General features: G+C 40.4%; 2 protein-coding genes across 3 annotated transcripts; both read right to left on the reverse strand.

Annotated features, from left to right (window-relative positions):
* Positions 1-146: 146 nt before the first annotated feature.
* On the reverse strand, positions 147-15,224 carry fyb1b (FYN binding protein 1 b). Of its 2 annotated transcripts, XM_084572088.1 has the most exons (19): positions 14,596-15,224; positions 10,703-11,684; positions 8,436-8,568; positions 8,252-8,325; positions 7,802-7,824; positions 6,864-6,919; positions 5,454-5,586; positions 5,195-5,354; positions 4,877-4,997; positions 4,148-4,167; positions 3,949-4,018; positions 3,693-3,779; positions 3,176-3,216; positions 2,498-2,576; positions 2,309-2,408; positions 2,039-2,201; positions 1,899-1,932; positions 1,776-1,807; positions 147-1,670 (listed from the first exon to the last, which is right to left on the reverse strand). In XM_084572088.1, exons 1-19 carry the CDS (start codon positions 14,596-14,598, stop codon positions 1,648-1,650), a joined length of 2,334 nt encoding a protein of 777 aa, XP_084428214.1. In that variant the 5' UTR covers positions 14,599-15,224; the 3' UTR covers positions 147-1,647. The 2 variants fall into 2 exon arrangements, with proteins under 2 accessions (XP_084428214.1, XP_084428215.1); XM_084572089.1 differs by lacking the exon at positions 3,693-3,779 and having other exon boundaries at positions 149-1,670.
* A 1,799-nt stretch (positions 15,225-17,023) lies between these two features.
* ccdc80l2 (coiled-coil domain containing 80 like 2) lies at positions 17,024-23,355 on the reverse strand. Its single transcript, XM_084571695.1, has 12 exons — positions 22,788-23,355; positions 22,617-22,705; positions 22,293-22,466; positions 22,034-22,185; positions 20,384-20,707; positions 20,038-20,275; positions 19,720-19,876; positions 19,181-19,317; positions 18,883-19,034; positions 18,595-18,698; positions 18,201-18,281; positions 17,024-18,017 (listed from the first exon to the last, which is right to left on the reverse strand). Exons 1-12 carry the CDS (start codon positions 23,119-23,121, stop codon positions 17,674-17,676), a joined length of 2,286 nt encoding a protein of 761 aa, XP_084427821.1. The 5' UTR covers positions 23,122-23,355; the 3' UTR covers positions 17,024-17,673.
* Positions 23,356-23,600: the final 245 nt, after the last annotated feature.

The following is a 23,600-nucleotide window of genomic DNA, read 5'->3' on the forward strand; positions in this document are numbered from 1 at the left end:
GTATTTTAGTTAGCTTGGCAAAACAAATTTAGCTTTGGTACAAAAATTCAGCCAGCTATAAAATATCTACTGTGTTGCGACGATGGGGAAAGTCTGCAAATCATTTTAATCAGGAGAGTTAATGGGTCAGACTTACCACAGTAATGTTTCTGACATGGCAGCAGAAAACATAATTAAGTCAATATTTTGTGCCTCCTTGGCTGAGTTTGATGAAGTAGTATACAACTATGTCTGTAAAAATAGTCTAAATGTTGGGTAAGTGTAATCACTGTTATTCATTGTGCTCTAATGGATCAATTAATTCCAGCAGACTATATTGTCACTTGCCACTTTATTAGGTACACTTGTGAAAACGAATGTATTCTAATATTACAGTCCAGCACTAAGCCTTAGCTTCGTGAAGGCTATGATATTCAGCACTTGATTAAAATAACTGAGAGACCTCTCACAGTACTACTCTGAGTAGTGTACCAACACATGTTCCTATTATTTTGACAGCCCCATTTTAGTGCCAGGCTAAATAACAGAAACACTTCAATTCAGTTTAACAGCACCACAAACTACATCCTACAAAATTCTCATACAGTTGGATTGCCGCCTTTCTGATGCTGTTTCAACACAGACAGAGCATTGTAAGAGTTATGAGTTATATTTAGGGCAGGACTGTTATATTAATAAACATTAGTGTTCCCTAGTGTACCCAATGAACTAGCAAGTGTAGACTTTCAAATCTAAATCCCAAAGTGCTGTTCAACGTTGCTGTAGTAGTTCCTGTCAACCACTAAATGTCACTGACTTCTTTCTGGCTCAGACACTGCTCTGAGGGGACCATCATGATGGGTCTTTTCAGCCTTCATTCATAATTTATTTGCACGTACAGCACTCATGGTTTACAGGTTTCACACATCAGTGCATATTGGTGTGACACAAACCTAACCAAAGTATCTATTTATGAAACAGAGGCAGTGTCTTTATTCTCTTATAGCAGGTATCATCTTACTTTAGCAACAGGACAAACAAATATGAAATGAAATGTAGAGAAAATAGTTTTCATAGTAGTATAAACAATGTGTGAAAAGCAATTTGGCACTAAAAATGTTGAAACATACCTTACAAGCGGTTACAATTTCAGTTGGCCTCACAGGTTGCAATGTAATGTACATAAAGTATTATGTTGTAGACATCAATGCAGAACAAAATTGCAGGTGACGTTTATTAATTTAAGAACTGCTATTCTTACGATCTCGCTAAAACATAGAGGAGTGCGCATTTAAATAAAGACAGAGCAAAATAGGAAAAATAAATGAAGAAAACATAAACAGAAATATTCAAATACTGCTGTTCCAACAAATGTTTCCCACTTTGCTGATGTGCTGCAAGCAATATAAATAGTTTGACTTCGCTTCGGTTTGGAGAAAAACAGTGGCACGTTGTTCAGAATGACTTACACTAGCCTTCTTTCCACCCACATATCCAAATCAGATATTATATAATAAATAGTGAGGTGAAAATGAAACGGCAGTTCAGTCTGATTATCAGGCAACGACAGGCAGCTCTCGGTGTACATCATCAATAAACGAAATAAATAACAAAACAAGAAAATTAGCAATATCGGTGTACGACAGTAAGGCCAGTTCAGGGTGTTTCTCAGTCGTTGTCGTAGATGCAGTCTGAAAAGAAAATATAATACCACTTTGAAGCGATTCATTCTCTATAAAGTCAGACCCATCTGCAGAAAATGATTCATCAGTTAAATAACAATGAACTCAACATACCATCTCCGATGTCATCGTAGATATCTCCATCACTGTAAACAAAAAACAGACAGTCAGTACAGATACACATTGATTAGTCTCTCTCTTAACGTGTGTGTGTGTTTGAATGTTTGTTGTACGTACTCTGAAACAATGTAGCTGGTCGAAACGTAACCAACTGTAAAATACAGATTTTAGAGTTCAGATGCAGATTTTGCAGAATGAAAAGGTTTTTTTAAAATAATAATCAAGTTCTTTGTAACCTTGAGTAAACAGATACTCACACTTGCCGTCGTCATTCCGACAGATCAGTTTGTTATCCACAGGTTTAACGATGACGTCAAGTTTCTCCCCTGCTTTTATTGGCAGCTCTTTCCCGCTCCACTTCTTATTAGTAAGTGTGGGGACGATGGTCACTTGGTACAGCACCTGTATCTCCCCCTCATACTGTAAAAAAAATTTACATTTTCAACTGTAAATTCTATAAAACTGTTCATGGAAGTATATCTCAGCAGGTAGAGGACTGAAACTGTGAAAGTTATATAGTGACAAACCTTAAACTTTTTCCTGAATTCCTTCTCCTCTTTCTCGAACTTCTTCTGCTTCTTTGGGTCGATTTCTTCAGCCTTGCCTTTGCCCTTCATGACTGGCAGGCTTCAATGAAAAATAAACACGAGTAAGAGGAGGAAGAAAGTGGTTGGGAATTAGTAGAAGTTCATTTTTCTAGAAGACCGTGGTTGTACCTGCTCAGTGGTGGCAGGGGAGGCGCGTTTTGAGAGTCAACATCGTCATATATCTCCTCGTCAATTGCTCCTGGATGATCTGTATTAACACAAGAAAAAAAATAAATCAAATCAAGTTTTTTAAGTACAAACGTTCACTTGAGCGCAACAATGCACTTATAAGACTTTGTTGCTCAAAGGCCAAAGATCATAATGGCGTCATAAACCAAGTTTTTGGGCAAATTTTGAATAAAAAAGCTCAAGAACGTCTTCAAATCTTCAAATCTGGCCCCTTTTTGGACATAACTCACAAAAATCATCCTTTTTTGAAACAAAAAGTTAAGACAAAATTTCACCTAAATCCCAAACAGGATAAAATGGTACAGTGATGTTATTTTACGTCTAAAATCCACCCTACTGTGACGTCAAACTGTTCTGCAAAAAAACTGTTATTAAAACACTTTACTACATATATGAGTCGGGACAGATGTAAACTGCAACTTGTCCAATCACTGAAGTTTATTTAAATTACAAACATGACTTGTGTTATTTAAAGTGTCATTTGCTGAACACCACCAGCCACCGTGGCCACAGGCTACATGACGTGATGGTAGTAAATGCCGCAAATGTCACGTTCTTTGTAAGAGGAAACACAAGTGGAAGAGCAAAACAAAGTAATATCACCACAGTGAGCTGTACCTGAATTCCCATCTGCTTTAAACTGGCTGGGCGGAGGCACTCTGGCACAACAGAAAAAAAATAAATAATTAAAAAGTGCATAATTTGTATCAATTAAAAATATGTCAGGTGGATATAGCAGCCCAGAGTAACAGCGCTATTCATAAATAACAACTTTTTTCAATCAATAATCTTGTTAAAACATGCCTTTGAAGGTGTTAGCAGTTAACGCCTTGATTTTCCAGTTAAGTCATCCATCAGTCACACACACATGCAAATCACTTGTGATTAGTGAAATCATAGATAATCAAACATACACATATATATTAAACATCACTGTTAGATTTGAGCCTCTCAGAATACAATAATCACACTGCTAATTAAGATACGTATACAGTGTTATTCAGACAGAAGTGATCGGGGCAGAAAATCAACGTTCAAAGGCAGCGTCATCTCGCGGAGTGACGGCTGAGAGATTAGGGGTTAACGACAGGGGACAGAAGATCTGTGATCAGTCTTACTACTGAGTGTATTTTACTCTTTAGAGCTGGCGGGACGTCTGTTTCGGTCAAACATCCGCAGGAAGTTACGGGGCTTCATAGAAGAAGACCTGGTTTCAGGTGGACTAGAAAGCCAACCAAGGATGAAAAGACCTGCATTTCATTTGGAATCTTTCCTGAGTATCTTTCCTCATTTAGCGTTTGTTTTGGTGTAAAAGAGTTCAAGTATATTTTCCCGAAACGCTAATTCTTCAGTTACTCATTCCTTGTAAGAAAAACTAAATAATTTCCCACCTGACTTCCAGGTTTGGATCAACAACATCGTCATATATTTCTCCGTCTCCTGGTAGCGGGGGTAGGACAACTATAACAAACAAAGCACAATGTAATCAGTCGTAATCAGTTTCTGTAATCAGAATGCAAAGAAGGTGACAGTGTAAATGTTTTTAAAATATCTGATATTATGGCTGTAAAATTGTAATAGTAGACCTACCTCCTGGTCCTTTGTTGCCACTGTAGAGAGAAAAAAATGTGAGATATAAGCACAGTTAACTTTGATTTCTGATGAGAACTTAGAGAAGTGCTCCATGAAGCTGCCAGCTTCAGAAAGGCATTACAGCTTAATTCCCTGCAGACTGATCAGTACTAATGTGTGCTCAGCTGATCCCAGTGTGGCTCAGTATGAAACTTAACTTAAAATTCTGCTGCTGACAGTCACAGACCGTATGTTTTATAAAATGGGTGTAGCCACCAGGTCTGAAAAGTCTGAAAAGTAGATATTAAGAGGGGCACGTTTGGGAATGTGTCTGGTTTGATTGACGTGTGCGTTGAAGCCACCCATCGCTCATCCCCAGCTCCTCCCTTTTACCCAAATATGGTGACTGTTAAATGCCAAACTCATCTATGATAACACTGCAGTCCCAATGGACCAATTGAATTAATTCAGAACGTTGAATTTCCCATTATACCAAACTACTGTATATCTTTAATATTTTGAGTCAATCTGGAATAAAACCCATCAAATTGCATACTCCAGTATCCATGAGGTCCACTGGCACTTTTGCATTCAGTGCAATGAATAATACCAATTAATTAGTTTGGTAACACAAAGTTTACTTTTCATGTTGTTGTTTTAAGGTGGCATTCAGTGAGAAAACACTTCTTCTCCCATTTTTCTTCGTCATTCTTACAGGCATGGAGTATTATTTTACATTCTTGGTACCTGTTATCTGAAGAGGCCACATCGATGTCATCGTAGACCTCAGGCTCATAAGACTGAGCCTGCGGAGTCCTTTTCAGCGTGTTAAAGTCAATTTCTACCATGGTGGTCTTCACGTAGCCAACTGTGAAAGCAAAATGAAACATTCGGGTGATTTATTATCCCGTTATTGTCTAATAGTTTACAGTCAACTAAACGTTCGCAGGTGAAGTAAAATCACAGTTTTATGATGTACTTAACAGGTGGGACTGAAAACGTGTGACATAAAGGAGGACAGGTGAAAGATGACGAACCACACGGAGGGATATATTGTGAACGTACTTGAACCATCCTGCGTCCTTCCCAACCATTTCCCCTCTGGGTTTCCCTGGACACGGATGATGTCCAGGCCGTCTCCCTGCTTCAGAACAAGGTCAGTCTTACTGCCTTTGCAGTCCGAACGAGCCTTTCCTTGGTGAATGACCTCCAGGGGTCCGGTCAGCTAACACACACAAGCAGGCATGAATGTAAATAATAGTAAAATAATGTAGAACGATGAAAGCTCTGCATCTATCAGAGGCCTCTAGTCCTATCCACTCACTTTGAATTTCTTTCTGGCGTCTTGTTCCTTCTTCTCACGTTCCTTCTGCTCCTTCTTCTCAGCCTCCAGTCGTTTTTTCTCCTCTTTCTCATCTTTCTCTTTCTTCTTCTCTTGCTTTTGTTCAGCCGCTTCCCTTTTGAGACCGAGAGCACAGAGGAGTTGGCGATGGACAGACATGCAAGATACAGCTTTAATGGAAATTGTAAAATGTAATGTACAAAGGTGGCAGGTGACAAATGCTGAAATAGCTAAATAAAAACAGAATACACAGAAAACATATTACTGTATTGCAATCCCCGTATATCTGTTTCCAGGGTTGGGTCAGATTACTTTGAAATGTAATCCATTACTGACTACAAATTACATGGCAATTTTTGTAATCAGTAACGTAATCAGTTGGATTACCAAAAACATGTAACGTAATCTGATTACTTTTAGATTACTTCAATAAATATGCACCTTAAGTAAAAGACACTGTCACAGAATTGATCAATGAATTCTCTTTTTATTTTTCTCTTTATTATTTCATAACATCTAAGAAAACTTTTTGCTCTCAGTAAAGCATTCCTTTGTGAATGAACTAAAAACTGTATTAACTAAAAACTTTCTATTTATTACTAAGTACTTTCTTTACTCTGAACATATCCGTTTTTCAGACCATATCCTCATATCAACCTGTTTAACTCTTTTCTCACATCATATTGAATGTTTACAACTAAAAACATTCCTAAAACATTTTTCTATCTTTTCTCATATTTCTCTTTCTGAACATTTCTCATAACATATCCACAACATGTCTTTCAAAATCTCAAAATAAGTCTGTAAATAAGTCTGTAAACATATCATAGAACAAAAGTGAACATGTTCTTTTTACAACATATTAGGATTTTTTCACATCTAATGTTTCAAAGCTCATTAATCAAAGGTTTATTGATAAAATGTAATCAGGTAATCCCCAACAATGTAACTGTAATCTGATTACACAATTTTTGTATTGTAATCTGGGCTGATTATAGTTACTTGATTTTTGTAATCTGATTACGTAATCCAGATTACATGTAATCCATTACTACCCAACCCTGTCTGTTTCTTTATTTTAATAATTTAAAGTATAACAGGGTATGAGTGACTTCTTGTAGTGTTGTAAAACAGCCACCAGAGAGTGGTGTTGGTAACGTTACACATGAACAACTGAAGTGGGCTTGAAACTATTACTCAAGAGATCATGATTTTTAAACATGTCTACAAATTAAAATCGGTAAAGAGTACTTGCTAAGTTTGTACCAGTAATGTCAAACTATCTGACCAGGCTTATCCCCCCCCAAAAATAAAATTAATTTTACTATAAATCAGCATTAGTGAGCAATAAACAGGGGAAAGCTCCATGTTGAATGTGTAATATTCTCCTACCATCGTTCATCAAGATCCTCATACATCTCTCCGTCGTCATCACTATTATTTTCCTCCTGAGCAGAGAAGACACAAAGGAAAACAACAGTAACAACTGGCATTAATTCACCTTGTGTCTTTCCATGATATACTGCATGTATGGGCTACGATGTAGATTCACCACCACGTCATTAGGTTCACTAATGCAGTTTGTAGTCCTACTGAATTGCAAAAATGTACCAGTAGTTTCTGTTATTTTGACGACAACAGAAACACTCCAAAATGATCATGCTGTTGAATGACCTCCCTTTGAACATTACATGAAGCTTAGCTTTACTGCAGGGCTGTTAATGCATTAGTTTTCACTTATGTACCCAGCGTTTGGCAAGTGAGCGCATTTCCTACTTCCATTTTATTTTTTTTTTGTAGCTTGTAGATTACATTCGTTACTTCTGCTTGATTGGCTGCTATTTCTTTGCAAGTGAAACATCAAACCCTCTTAATGTGTTCTGATATCAAATCGAATCAAATCACCTTTATTGGCCATGTGCAATTCCTTGTACATGTACATACATATATATGTACAAGGAATTTTTCACTGCATTTTACAGCCATGCAAGGCACCTCAGCTCATCCCTCACTCTAATATATAATTAACATAGCATTTGTTGTATGCACACAGTTTAATGTATAATGTGTCCACACTAATCCATTCTTACTGGCCTTCACGCAGTAATAATAGAGTGTACGAGAGTAAGAGTGTTTTTTATGTGCCACTAAGCTACTGTGAGCAAGCAATTTCCCTTGTGGATGAATAAATTTTGACTAAGTCTAATAGGTCTGTTGCTGTAGGGTTTCATTCTTTGCTGCTGCGTTGTCTGCACTCTTCTGCTGGTGAAGTATCTGTCTACATCTGACATGCTAATTTATGTAAGTAAAATTAGTTCAGTGTATCTCACCTTTGCCCTCTGACTCGGGTGACCTGCAGAAGAAGAAAGTGAAACAATAAAGCAATATTACAAAGGAAGTGGATCATATTGAAATATCTACCACGATCACGAGTCCTTAGTCCTACTACAGGTCAGACTGTTTTTAGTGTTTTCTGCAACTCAGAGAGTTGCATAGACTTATCTTGCACATCTGACCAATTGTTTTTTGTCAACCAATGTGTCCATATTAAATGAGACAAGAATGAGACATAGAAGCTGATCATATGTTAAACTACAAGTGGGTAACTGTAAGACAGGCTATGCACGAGCAGAATATACAGACAGTTCTTTTTATGTGCGTCTCCTAGTGTGTAAATATGGTACAAAGTTCAGCATGACAGCCTTCTGCTGTTTTCCTGTGGTACTAAAACCATAAGCATGTTGTCAGTTGGTAGTTTTTTGATGTGCACAGTACTGAACCTGCAGACGGTGGTAGCGGTGGAGGGGCACTGCTGAATTCATCAACGTCATCATAAACCTCCTCCTGCTGGTTCCTGGAGAGCACAGTATGAAATGGATGTTATTAACTTTCTCCAAACATTATTCACTATAAACATCACTGAGCTTTTTGTTTTTTGTGTGTGCATGAGTGGGTGGGACTGACATGGTTCCAGGGTGTCGCGGAGGCAGGCTGGGCAGCGCAGCAGGAGGGGGTTGAGCCGGGGCCACGTGATTGCTGTGGTTACTGAGATGCGAGGACAGAGGAGTTGGCGTGTTGGGTTTCTTGAAGCCCGGACCTATGACAAAAATACAATGTGTTAAATAGTGGAAATATGTGGAGGCGTGTATACATAAGTAGATGAACTGATGACTTTCAGTTCCCAGAGTGGAGACACTATTTTTGTGACCCTTGCGAAAAATCACAGGTCAGCAAACAATACAACAGTGAACAGGTAGTCTATTAAATGTAGAAATGTTTTTATCTCTCAGGCTAAATGAGAAAATAATCAGCAGATTAAGCCTCAGTTTAAAACAGTCTTTCATATTTTAAAATTGGGATTAAGTACTATGAATGTGAAAATGTGTATAATTCCACTGTACGAGGGATCCTAGAGTTAAAAGGCAAAGTAATAGCAGCACAGCAGGCCTATGAAAAAAGAGAGAAATGGCAAGAAATGACCTAATAATATCAATGAAGTAGGCAATACACATTCAAAGTGAAGAAAATGAGGCTGTGGTGTTTTTCGCCAGCAGCTGTGCTTCACCTTGCACATATATTTAGACCAGGTGTGTGTTTCTGAGCAGAGCCTCTCGTTGGAGAGCGGTCGCTGTTTGTTGAACTTACTTCCCCATGTGGTGAAACCAACTGAGCTGAAAGAGCGGAGAGCGAAGGGGGAGGAGAAAGGAGAAACTGGACAGGGAACTTGGTCGCGAACAAATAGAGGAACCAAGTGTGTTTCCGTGAATTTGGTCTCTTATCTAAGGTCTTTTAACTTTTGTGTAACTTACAGTAATTTTGGACAGAATGGTCACAATTCAAATTCAGGCACTAGCACACTGAAAATGGACCCAATAACTTATTATCTAGCACAAACAGAAGCCTTTTGATCGTGTAACCGAAAGTGTACACAACAACTGCAGGCTAAACACTGCCAGAGTAAAAACCACACAGACTTGCGAAACAAGTCCCCTTTCACATCTCTGAAATGCGCTGGCTGTTCAAAGTAGGGCTGCAAGTGATTATAGAGGAAATGAACTTGAGACATCAGAGGACAGAGGAGCACCCTTTTGTAGACAGTCACGAGACTTCCAAAATATTTACTGGCCTAAATCATTTAATCCTGTTGACAGGACAGGACACTTTTGCTGTGTCTGATTTACTGTATTTGTTGCATATTAATAGCAAGGTACCACAGACATATGTAATATATATGTATATATTCTGTATTTTCTGTTTCCGATTCTTCTAAACAGAGCCAGGAATATGTTTTTGAAAGAGAAATTGGTATCTTTATCTGAAAACTGAAAACTGTCTATGACCCCTGTAGTCATAAAAAAAAATTAGTGCTCAAGTAATCTCCATAAACATATAGCTGCATAATAAGCAGGGAGGGACAAGATTTTGGTACTGGAAACTTTCTGGTTGCTGTTTTTAGTTTGAAGAGTGACCAATCGTGTTAGCGTGGGGTTTGCCACTGAGGCATGCCATACGCTTTCAGCAAGCAGTCTAGCGTGTCATGTTTGTCAAGCCAATACTAGAATCTCCCGTTAAGTAACTATAAACCGCTTGAGAAATGATCCCACGCTACATCGATTCACTTCCTCACCTCCGATTCCATCCTCGCATCTCAAGTCAGACTGTACATATTGACTAGCACACACACCAGAAAGTCTTGGCCTGGATTTTTGCTTTGGATGTGCACACAAAGCTTCGAAACATTGGCAGTTGCTTCCAAAGACTGCGATGGACATGATGGCCTGCCAAATTGGATTTAGTGTCTCTAAACTTGACATGTGTTGCAGTTCACTGAGTTGTCTTCAACTGATTAACAAGTTAAAAGAAAAGTCCACCCATTCAATAAAAAAAAAATAGATTTGAATTATTAATTATAGTTATTTTAGCCAGAACTTGTCTAGCTACACCAATACAGGAACCTCTGGTGTATTTAAAAGAGTGAGCAACATAAGGTAATATAGGAAGCCAGGATGTCCTTTAATAGTTCTACAGCTTGCAAATGTAAAAGAAAGACATTTTGTGTGTTCCCCTAAAGCCATGAAAGTGTGGTCACACACCTCTGTGACCGTGTGAGGCCAAAGTTATTTTGGTGGTGCCTGTGACTACGCTTTGATGAACATACTGTTGGCTGAACGTAGCTGAACGCTTGCTGAACTTGTCAGCAGTAGTTTCTGTGGTGTACAGTCCCAACTTACCATCACCAGAGGCCTCAGTAGGCCTTTTAATGTTCTCCAGGTTCACTTTGGGAGGTCGGTTAGGTTTGGCAGGAGGAGGACCCAAAGCTAAACTGTTGGGGAGGGGGTTACGCTTTGGGCCTGAAGTAGCATCACCGTTAACGCTGCTGGCCTGAGGAGAGGGCTTTGTTGGCTTCTTTATGCTAGGTTTTTTATTGGCTGGAGGTTTGGGAGGAGGAGGAGCGGAGTTAGTAACACTTAGGGCCGGTTTGTTGTCCCCGCCACTGTCCGTCTGCTCAGTCTTGTCCTTGAACATATTCTGAGCATTCCTGAAGTTGGAGGGGGTCTTAAAAGCAGGGGAAGGTTTGTTCGCAGTGTCCGTGTTTGCTCCCGCCGGCGGTCCGTCGTCATTCTGCTGCCGTAGTTTCACAATGCTGCTGCTTGGTTTCGGTTGCAAATTAGGTATTTTAGGTGCCGTGGAGCTGGTGTTAGACGCTGTGCCCCCGCCGCTATCTTCTTTCACCCAGCTGGGCTTGGAGGTGACTGCCGAATAGGGTTTAGGAAAGCCAATTTTGGATTCAGACAGGGTGGAGTTGAGGGAGGGTTTGTTGAAAGGAGGCTTCTGTGCAGGAAATTTACTCTCAGTGGGCTGTGAAAGAGGTGATTTCAAGGGTGGCGGCTGCTTATTAAAAATGGGAGGTTTGCTGGTGGTATTGCTGTCATCTTGCATGTTGGCGAACCTGTTAGCCAGGGCTTTCGCTTTGTTGGGTTCATGTGAGTCTGTGTCACTTTTAGTGGATGCTGTGTTTTTCAGGAAGGATGGTTTTAGAGGAGTACCACTCGAGAGGCTCTCCAAGACAGGTTTCTTCTGTAAGGCTGGGCCAGAGAGGGTGGGCTGCAGGGATGGTTTGGGGCGTACACCCGGCGTGGAGGAAGTCTCGTCTGTGCTTGACCCGCTCGCTTGGAAGCGAGCCATGATGGACTTCACATCTGCCTTGTTATCCTGAAAAGAACAGAAGAGGACAGAGTGAGAATCCATGATCAGATTGACACGATGAAAGAGAAACTAGGTGGAAATAAGATTAAGCTGTGTATGTTGGAATATAAAGCTCAGCTCAGCTCAACAAATAAAAAAGAAAGGGGGAATAAAATACCACAAGATGCACACACGCACATACACACACACGATGTAATAAGAGTTCAAAGGGAACAGAAAGTTGCAATACTTTATTTCCTCTTAAGGCATTTTCGTCTCTTAATTTGAAACTGCTCGTCTGATCAGGTTTTCCTCTTTGATCACTCATTTAACCGGTCGGTTTGTTTCTCTTGTTTCCCGAGGTCACTAACACTCTGCTCGTAAACACAAATGCGCATATAAAACATTATCACAACCCTGAAGCCCAAGAGACACAGGTCGTCCTATAATCCCAGCTTGCAGTGAGTCATGTGAAAATGTGGTCAGGCCAGATCATTTTATGACAACCATCATGCTGTTAAGGGCCTACATTAATGCCCCAAATCTTGTACTATACAAATAAAGTGATAAATGAATTATTGAGTGAGTAATACAAGGAAGTATTAAGTGATACTCTCACCACTTTGAAATTGAATACATTTGAACTTTCCCTTTATATTTACACATACATGTAAGTCTGGCCGAATTATTCTTGTTCTGGATTTTCCCACATTTGAAAAGTAAAAAGTAGTGAAAAGCAGTGCATTGTACCTTTATAATGTATCTCTAATTCAAAAGCCTCTTTAAAAAAAGGTTAAAAAGAGGTTAAAATGGATAAATGGATAGTGAACATTACATTTTAGTGAATGTTTTTTTGTTAAAAGCAGACGTATAAAGATGGAACTGTTCTACTACTGATGAAAGTGTTGACCAGCACATGTTTTCATAGCAGATAAGAGCTATATAAATACGTTTTGACTTGACACCACAGTCTATGCCAACTTCCTGGCTTGACCCTGTCGTAAATGCATTTGTTTATTTTATACCTGGTGTGAAAGAGTCAGTGGTAAACCCGACGTATTAAGTTCAGGTATTAACTGTTAAAAAAGAGGTTGATGGGTATCTGCTATACGCTTTTTTCTCATGCGTTTGTGTTTACACTGACGGGACGTCTATAGAAAGATGTCCTGTGAGTGTGCAGAATGACCAAGCCACGTCGCTGGTTACTTCCGAAATGATAGTGAAAATAGCCGATTTAGTCCGGTATCGGTCATGTAGATGTTTCACAAGGTGTCACAGTGGACAGACAAAGTAACAGCCACACCTTTTTTTTTTTTTTAGCAAGGCTGTTTTGACTGGAGTCAGACACTGTACCAGGAAGTGGAGATAAGAGCATTAGGACACACAGCTAATGGTTTTCCACCTGTAGAGCAGTAAAGGTGAGGGAAAACTATACGATGGAAAGTACAAAGTACTGAGTAACGCTAAAATGGGAAGGCCGAGAATCACGAATGTCAAAGTATATGTTACACTGAATCATGATAATATTATTACTGAACCATCATGTTAAAGAAAACACTATAATATGAGTTATTGTAAATTCTATTATTCTTGTGTTCTGTTATATTACGGTGGGTTTAGACATCTGTATGCAAATGTTAAATATTAAGGTATGAGGCTGTTATATTCTGCCAACCCTTGGTTCTACCACAGACACATGTTTAGTGATTGTTTTGAAATTAGTTCATTATTAAGGAAACAATATCCTTTTAATTTCAACTTTAAAGATTAAAGCATTAAAGATGATGATCTTCTCAGTAAGCCGAGCTTTTGTGTTGGCTGCCCCCAACGTTTGGCTCCTGTCTCACTTCAGTGGCGCCAGTAACATCGTACAGCTGTGGCATAACGATGTGTGTTGGCATCAGGACTGATGTGGTTGAACAAAAAAATCAGAGGAAAAGAAACTGAGGAAATTTCCCTCAAAAATACTTCTGTTTCTCAACCGCAGTAAACTATAAATTGCCCAATGTGTTCTGTACCAGACGGTTGCACTTGCTACTTCTTTAAATATGCGTGCGCTACACTTGCAAATTTGTCAAAATTTTGTCGCGTACTGGAAATCCCACTCAGAATAACTGCAGCTATATCATTAGCATGGTACTAAGCGGAACCACGTTAATAAATACATCTTTAAAACCGTCTGGACAAAACTGTGTTAAGACACAACCTCCTTAAAGCCACAGTTTACTGCATTTAGTGGTATAGTTTAGATGGTTATGTGCTGTACAACACTGCCACTAGTTTTTTTTTTAGCTAGAAAAACCTCAGCTTTTGGACCGTCCAGCTGCTTTCGCTTTTGAAGCAAATATAGATATAATAGGCTTGTCTTTGCAATTCTTATGCCACAAGTATTACTTAAGTCCAGTGATCTGCTGAGAAATGATATCTACTGCTCAAAACAAAGAGGAACCATGATTTCTATTTCCAGTGTGATGAAAATGCTGTCCGGAGCCGCCTTGCTCAATCTACTTCTACACAAAACCCTGAACTCCCAGTCCTTGTTGTAATGGTTTTCACAGAAAATGTTTGAAGAAACTTGACAAAAATGCCTTAAACATCGAGCACAAAGCTGCATAAAAATGATGACACGGCTCTTAAACAATATTGACTGATAAGTGAGGACACGTGACTCGCTATGATGACTTTGTACTCTCCGTTGTGTTGAATGCATGAGTACAATTTGTCATCTTTTCCTCTGTAATACGTGATGTTACTTCCTTTAACAAACGCATTTGTATCTGAATTAATGACCTTTTGAGGGTGGTGTTACAGAGTTACTCTTTTAAAAAGTAAAATCTGCAGCTTCAAACCTTACACAGCCCCAATTCTACCATGAAGGAGGTGAGAAATTGAAATAGTTTCACTATTTACTTTGTGTTACTTATTAAGTTGTACTCACCATGTTGACGACAACAGTCCCAGGCGCTGTGCTGCGTCTGAATAGTTGGTGGAGAAAGTTTGTTCTGCGTCTCTGCGTGAGTTTCTGCTGCCGTCGAAGAGAGAAAGGTACTGACAGATGGTGAATTACAAAGACTGTGGCAAAGCATTGAGGGTGTGAGTCTGCGTGTTTGTCTGTGGGGGTATGTATGCTCCAGTTTGGTCAGTGACATAAGCATCTGTCTACAACTGACTACTTCCTCTCTTACTAGTGTGAGTGTTTTTGTGTGAATGTGAGTGTCACAGTCTTCCTTATCTGTGTGTTTTGATCAGGTGGATTTGCCTATCCCTGGCGAACTCCCTGCAGTTTCCCTCTGTGCTTAACAACCACTCTTAACTCACACACCAGTGGGTTAAAGGAAAAAAAAAAACACTGTGAGAATTGTTCCTTAGCGACCACACTGATGATAAGATAAAGTGGTTCTCATAAACAATAATGAGACCTGACAAAAAGCTATAGTCAATAATCAACAACCAACAATGTGTTAGTATGAACTGCACGCCACTGAGGTAAATGCTAATATTATACATGATACAGTAACATGCTGACAGTGAAAAAGCTTTATTTGAATCCCAGTGACTCACAATGATTACCCCAGTTCACCATCTAAAATTAGCCTGTTGAATTATACTGTATTTTATAAGTTACTCGAAATATAGTTAAGGCTGATTTCAAAGGGATTACTTGTGCAGGTATTTATCACCACACCTGTGTGGAATTTGCATGTTCTCCCTGTGTCTGCGTGGGTTCACTCCGGGTACTCCTGCTTCCTCCCACCGTCCAAAGACATGCTCGTTAGGTAAATGCGGTTTCTGAAAATGAATGAATGAATGACGGAGCACGTCATTGTTTGTAGTTTGTTGTGATGTGCTGTAGGCAGATGTACGTGATGCTTATCTTTGTCGTTGCCAGACACTGTTGACCAGGTTAACAGGATGAAGAATGAATTAGTCTACTTGTGTTCTCATAGGCTTGTACGGTTATAAATTACTCTCAGACTGAGACCAGGTAAAAGAAATAGTTCTTATTCGATTGGTCTAGCGTCCAGGTCCCATTAGCAAGTACAACAATTTAAGTCGTAGTGATCTAATAGTAGCATTGGAAGTCAGGTTAGGATCTACAAAACCTTCAGTGGTGGTCAATCACTACGCTTCACAGACGGTTCACATGTACAAAAGTGTTAGCACAGCTCCTGTCAACAAAGTTTTAACTGTGTCTGGTAGTAAGTAAGCCCGAATTTCTCCCACCTCAAAAAGTTTTAGTGGGGGAATTTCTGTCTGGAGTCATGGATTCATTTTGCAATGCTAAGCTGTGCCAGGCCAGTCAAATTGTTGTGCATATATATATATTTTTTCTCTGTACTGGTTGAAACACGTCAAATGGCGTGTTACCAATCTCATATTTTTTAAGAATTGACCTTGAGTAACCACTCATTCCGTTACCCTCATATACTCAAAGCAGGTCACAGCAGGTCGTGTCGTGCAGACTCTCCCAGGTTGTACCAGGTGGAAGGATCCATTGTCCGTCATCTGACGACTCTAATGTGCCCGCCTGCCATTTATTTTAAATGTGGGAGGTACTTCATGCCAACATGCAAATCTGAGACAGAGTCAGTTAACTTCCGTTTTACTGCAGCTTCCCACTTCTTGTTCTTATCTAGTTTTACTCATACTTCACCTTTTGGGGTTATTTTGTGCGTTTAAAGGTTACGACTAAAGTAGATTTACCCCTTTTAAACCTTGTCTTTAGGTAGTTTTCTACTTCCATATTTCATCTTTAAATCCCGATTATCTTTGTGCGTCTGTCCTCTCTCTTCCTGCTGAGACTTATTGCTCCAGGTTGTGCTTTCAGTTGCTTTTCGTCACATTCCACAAAGTGTAATGCACAAGTTTTGGTATGCCACTATGTAATGATATTTGCAGCCTTGACACTAAGCTAAGCTGTTTGTTTTTTTTTGTGTGGGTTTGAAACGCTATGAAGGTGATTTTACTCTAAGCTACAAATGACAAATGATTAAAAGCCGATTGTTATTAAAATGTCTGAGTATTTTCAGACCTGCAGTTACGGTGCATCTGCTACAAATATAATTTAAAAAGTATCTTTCACACTATCTGACCTTGCAACGGTAGATCTTTATCGTTTTTCGTACTTAATGTGCTGCAACACTAGCAGAAACCAACACTAATGCATGTGTGATGTGTGTGGTTTTTAACGTACACAAGTATGGCTCTCGGGAGTGTGAAACTGCTTGTGTGAAAAAAATGTGCAAGAGTCCATAAGAAATCAGTGGACGGTGTACTGGCTGTTTACAGAGGCTCTTATCTGATGATAAGTCCTGTGCCAAATTAAACAATTCCTGTTAGATTTAAAGTAAACATGGGCTATCAGATATAGTTCTTGGCCACAACTTTTATTTTCTACAACTAAAATGCTCCACAGACAAGTCAAACTCTGCTTTTTTGGAGCTGCTGCAAAGGAGTTCAGCACTCATATCTCTGGTTTGAGGAATTCTTTGCTGTCTGCAGGCTGTAGCTGTTCAAAAACAGATGTTTGGATTGAGTGAGAGAAAATAACATTTATTTCCTTCAACTAAAGTTTCAGTTTCAACATCGTTTCAACAGAGGAACTTTCGGTGTGCGTACTTGACACAGTGAATGTGTTCGAAAATAACTGGACAGAAGTGCTGCCAAAAAGCTCAGTGTGCTTGGCCTTGAGTGATGGTTCGTCTTGTTTCACTGCTGCAAATAATAAAAGACCACCAGCCTTTCTGAAGAGCAGTTGAAAGGCTGCACATGTGCTTTAATTAAGATTTTCTTGAATGAAACAATGCCATTGTTCTCGGCCCAACTTTTGAAATGTGCTTTTATTTATTTGTAAAATATCCAGCTTTTTATCTGACAGACGCATCATGATTATATATTCTTTTTAAATTGATTCCTGTGAGTCCAGAAGATGCAGTTTTGAGTTAATTTTCAATAGTCAGATCCAATTTCGTAGATCTTATTCACTCTGCAGCATCTTCTTACTCCTTTTCTCTCATTATTCCTCTGAATGGTGATACTGGTATGTGTCCTCTGCCCTGTCTTCATCATATCCGTGATAGTGTCCAGTCTCGCCGCCTCCTCCTCCGCCGCCTCTGTCCTCCGCCGGGCAGTGGATCCCCAGCCTCTTCTGCAGCTTCTCCTCCTGAAGGCGAAGCTCCATGGAGTCCACCAGGTCGTAGATGTTATCCAGGGACCACATGGGTGACGGGAACCACGCCTTGACATCGCCATCCTTCCCCACAAACAGCATGCTGAAATAGTCCTTACTGATCTTCAGTTGTTCTTTGAGATTGTTGACCGTGTCACGGGATAATGACTCCACCTCACTCTGACTACGACCTGGAGGTAGGAAGACAAGTGAAAGTTACTTTTTTTTTTACATTTTGCGATGCTGTGACTAAATATAACAAAAGTTCAACTTTAAACCCTAATAATTTTTTAATACATATTTTTATATTATTTCTGAATCCATTTTCCATGGTACAATGGGACTATGGGCAGCCCTATATAACTGTAGCTTACCGTTTAAGGGAAATAGCTCAACAGTTCCTGATGCTTTTTCTCCAGTTCCAATCAGTTTTAACATGGCAAAGTGACGAATACCTGAGGAAAGACCCAAGAAGCCATATTTTAGTGTTAAGAGCGTAAAAACGACGTCATTCAGGTCACTGAATTAAAAAAACAACTATTACTTGTTGACAGACTGGTATCTCATGTCTAGCTGTGTCTAAATCTGAGAAATATGTTTCTTACTGTACATTTATACACGTTTATGACCGTCAAGACAGTCTTGACTTAGGCTTAGTTTCAGAGACCTGAAAGTCCCAGACCCAGAGAAGAAACCTGACTCTGCTACAACATTCTCAAAGTGCACCCACTTAAAATGTCAAAGCACGCAGCGTGTTGTGTTACTTACCCAGGTGACACTCTTGTCCGTTGAGTGCAGAGAGCTGCTGCTGGAAAGAGTAGTCGTCCTCAGTGGGAGCAGAGATGAGCAGCAGTCTCCTCTTAGACATGAACCTAGACCCAGTAAATAATTGGCAAAGCTTATTAAGACGCATTTAGTGAGATACTAATGTGTACTTTTACTAATTTACAACATTAAGGCATTTTAAGTCTGAAGAGCTTTTTATGTAGTAATGGGTTTCTGAAGAGGCCACAGCTTTTCTATGTAATATCTGGTGGAATTATTGAATTATTCTACCTGAGCAGTGAATTTCCAACTACAGGCTGTTGCTTGTCTTCGGAGCAGGCCGGGGGACCCTTCCTTTCTTTCTCCTTTTCTGGTTGCCTTGAGGGAAACTTGTCAACGTATTCAAACAAAGCCAGGCTTGACGGAGGAGCTTCAAAGACTCTCTGGATGAAAGATAAGAGCAGATTGAGCAAAACAGAGAAAGACGTGGCGAGTTCACGTGGTGAAACAGAGCATGCACGCGTATCAAAAACCCAAATGAAAGGACAACAACAACAGAGCTCATTGAGCTCCACTGACATCTTCTTACACTGGGCTTGATGTCGTAATCTGTGACGGTCATTGAGAAGAGGTCAGAGGATGACAGGCCGAGCTCTGATCTCAACAGAGAGATCAGGCCTGAGTATGAGAACCGTTCTGATAGGTCCCTGAGTGGAGGCTCCGACTCTGAAACAGACATGCAAAACATATGAATGAATGAATGAATGTGGAGGGAATAGACAAAATACCAGGGCCATCTTGCAATGTGATGCATCATTATGTTGTGCAGGAGTTTGAAGTATACAGTGTACTCTCTTCATGTTAATCTGTGCTTTTTAATGGTTTGGATTCAATGTTGGCGTGCGGCTGCAGGAATGCCTATACCGACATACATGCCACTGTCGTCACAGAACCCGAGCCTTACATCCTGGAGCAAGGAATGAATGCTCTAATTGAGATGCTTTACCTGAGCACTGGAGATTTAACTTCCTGGAACTAGAGCTTCCCTTTGCTCCCCTAAAGAGGACCTAAACTATTTTATTTTTAACATGCAAATGTTCAGTCAAACGCAGACTTTGTACTCCCTACCTCGCTGGTGGTGCTGCATCATCAGCGCTGCGTCACTTCCTTCGCCCACAATGGTTGCCACGGTGATCTTCCTGATAGCGAGCTCGCAGTGCTGCCTCTCGTTCTCCTCATTCTGCTGAATGTACAGCGTTGCATCTTTGCTGGGCGTTGAGATCAGCTAATAGGAGGATAACGCAAACACAGGGGCACTGGTTGGTGCAGTGTTTTTTTTCTTGCATTTGTGTTGTGGAAGCCGCCATACCGCCAGATTAGGGAAAAAGACTGGGGAATAAAGACGACAAAGAAAGAAACCAGAGAAGCTTAGAGAAATATTCTCACCATCAACCTTCTTGTTCCTTTTAAACTGTCCAGAAAGTCCTTCAGGGCTTCTTTATCTTTCTCATTTGCCTCTCTGTTGGACTTTTTGCCTCTTCCTTTTCCTTTCTTTCCTTTTTTTCCTTTGCCCTTTTTCTTGGAGCTCTGTTTTTCCTGCGTGTCGTCCTTTACATTTAGCTGTGTTTTATCGTCATTCTTTTTCCCTCCGTGTCTTTTCTTTCCTTCGTCCACAGCTTCAGGCCTGCAAAATACAATATGAACAAACGATTTCAATGAGGAGCATGACACAACCGATGTGGACACAAATCAAAACACTCACAGGCATACTCAAACATATAAAAGAACGCACCTGTCTTTCTTCACTTCCTCATTCTCCCAAGAAACAGATGGCGGATTGGGCACTTTTTCTTTTTCCTGTAGCTTAGAGGTGGCCCGATCATCACTGTTCGAGGACTTTGTGCCAGCCGCAGTAGGCTTCTTACGGATAACAAACCTCGAGTTTCCGTTCAGTATATCCTGAATCTTACTCCTCAGGGCATTTTTTTTGTCCAGAAGAGGTTTCCTTCGTAATGTCACCACGGATGTCACATTTCCTCGTCTGTGAGGGCTCAGCACAATCTTCTTCTGTATCTTTCTTCGTTTCACCACAACCTTCTTTTTTGTGGTTTTACACCTGCAGTGAAACGTGGTGCAGAAAAAAAATTCGCATCGTAAACATCACACATTAACATCATTGTAGAATAGCTCCTGCAAAAGTCACATTTTCAATTCAAGCCGACCTTTTTAAAAATTAATTTCTTATGAATGGAGTTGACAGATGTCCTCGTGAAAGGTCCCCTAAATGTTTAGTCGTAGAGACTTTTCTACATAATGTTGTAATATGTGTGAGGAAAATGTTTATATTCCCAACGGCCTCAACCTTTCACCATGCCTTTGTATTTCCTGCATTAAGTAACCCATACATTTGCTTGCCAAACTGTTATGCTATGTTTGCACTACGAGCAACAAAAGTTGAAGTGTCAGTGAGTCGCGCGTTGACATCATCCCTCTAAAAATGAACTGGTGAAACAAACATGAAACCGTGACTGGTGGACTGGAAAACGTCGAGGGCAGCTGAAATTTAATGCAGCATATCACGCTCGTCACATGTCCACAGAGTCAGTCTGGGAGGCAGTTTGTCGCTTCATTTCGCTGACTTCCTCTGAAAATGACATGTAGCCTAACAGCTTAGCAGTTGCCTAGCTGCACACAGCTTCCCCATGTCGTTGCATTTGAAGGCAACATCAGTCTCTGCATGATTCTTTTTAACTTTAACCCTCACTTATTTTTTGCTCTCCTGCATGCGGCAGCCAATGTGAAAGCCTAGAATGTTGGAAGTTTATGCAGGAACACGTTTGTGCATTTCCCGTACATAAGAAGTTGTATCCTTATCCACATCCAGTAAAGCCCTGTGTGACAAATTTATGCTACTTGCACTTTGTGAATAACAAGATTAAGAGTCAAGGAGGCTCTACTATATGAAGCTGTGTTTAGCTAACCTAACAGACTGTTATTTTCTAACCTAACAGACTGTTGTTTTCTTCTGTTTCTGTATCAGAGTTACTGTCGAGTGAGGTTTGCTGTAATAATATTTGTCTGGTTTCTGATGAGCCAGATAGGAATTTTGTCTCCTTGGCCCATTTCTTGTTTTGCTGTTAAGAGTCCAGTTAGGCCAGCCAAAACGCTTAGTTACACTACTGGCATTTAAGGCTAACATAATGCTAAGATGCTATAATGTCTTTTTTACATGTTCACCATCTTAGTTGGTTTCTTGCATCCAGTGGTGGGCCAGACGTGTTTTTTACTAACATCAAGGTGTGACCAAGTTAAATTATTCATAAAAAGTTTGGTCATTCTTCTCCACAAAAAATAAACCTCAGTGTTAATTTAGATTGATTTTAGATTGGAGAGAAAGACCTTGCTGTACAATGAGTCAAAAGAAACAGTGCTATGACGGAACCTCAATTTCGATCCTTTTCTGGTCATCTTCTCCAGCTTTCTCATGGGAAACTGATCGATGAGCTCCAAAATCGCCTCCACACGGACCGGATAAGGGAAGCGCTCACTGACCCGAAGGTTCTTCTTCATGACCAGCATAGTGAACACTTGATCCTAAAATTAGCACAGTCGAATTGAAAGGATATCGGTTAAAAGTAACTAAAACAGAGAGAAACTTCATTACATGTCATCAAGCGATTGAAACGACTCGAACTGCTTACTTGGCTGGTGAGCTCCAGGTAGTGCAGCAGTTTGGTAACCGTGTCAGGGTCCAGGCTCTCTACCGTGGCATCTCCTTGAAAAGTTGTTTTCTGGATCCGACCTTCCATCATGGCGTTCTGGATGATGGTTATGATGAAGGTGTCTCTTTCTGCTAGCTGGCAGTTCAACCCTTTCTGGTAGAGACGGGAGGAGGAGAAACAAAAACTGAGTTTGCTTAGTGGACAGCTTAGTGGAGTTTAAATGTACTATGTCCCTAAATCACAAGAAACAACTATGGGAAAAATAAATCTAAACCGATCTTGCGTGTATCAGAAGCACTGTACCTGCTCCATGTCTTCTAGCTGTTTCTCCATCAAACGAAGGTAGTGGTCATTGTGTGATGTGGCTGTTATCACCCACAGCCTCTTTTTCCCTGTAGGGTGAGAATGATTGTAAGAACTACAAGTGACTGAACTTAGAAACAGCTACATCTGTTAGCCAGTTAAATTTCTTGCCTGCAAACTCAGCCAAGAAATCCAGCTCCGGAGCCAAGCTTGACGATGACTCTCCAACTCCTCTGTGGTCTCCATGTTCGCTGTCTTCTTCCAGCCCCAGTCCATGCTCGATTCCCGGAGGGAGGTCGGAATAGTCTCCCCAGTCCCTTACATTAGGGTCCAGCTGATCCTTTGGCTTGCTTCCACTAATGCCCGGCCAGGCGGAAAGCAAACTTGGGTAGCTGAGGCTCCACAGAGCAGCACATAGCAACACTCGGTTCGGTGCATAAAAATGGAGCATCCTCACTAGCTGATAAACTGGTGTGGTGATCAGCTGGAACTGGTTACAGCTCATAAATCCTCATCTGGAGCCAAAAATACACATGTGTAGTCTTGTTTTTCAGAGGTGTTAGGCTGCAGTGTTGCATCTGAAACAGACAAGAAGGATGTAAGTGTTTTAAAACGCTCACAAAATGTCCAGCTGAAAAGTTTCCATGCTTTGAATCCAAACTCAGAACCCCACCAAAGGCTGCAGCATTCTGTTTCCAGACAAAAACAACTGGTGGATAAAACCTGGAATCTGAACGCTAAAAGTTGAGTCTGCAGAGATGTTAACCCTTCTCACCAGCAGAGAAACTGACTGGGGAGACGTTCCTCTCCTTGCACACAGACACACACACACACACTCCTGGTTCATATTATACCCCAGGCTCGTTAACAGGAAATCCCTGGAATTTTCTGCAACTTCAAAGCATTTTCTTTGCAAAGAAGTCCCTCTCCCTGTCTTGCTCTCCTTCTCTCTCTCTCTTGCGCACACACACATTAACACACACA

Source organism: Chelon labrosus (genome assembly GCF_963514085.1).
Source record: "Chelon labrosus genome assembly, chromosome: 22".
Classification (NCBI taxonomy): Eukaryota; Metazoa; Chordata; class Actinopteri; order Mugiliformes; family Mugilidae; genus Chelon; species Chelon labrosus.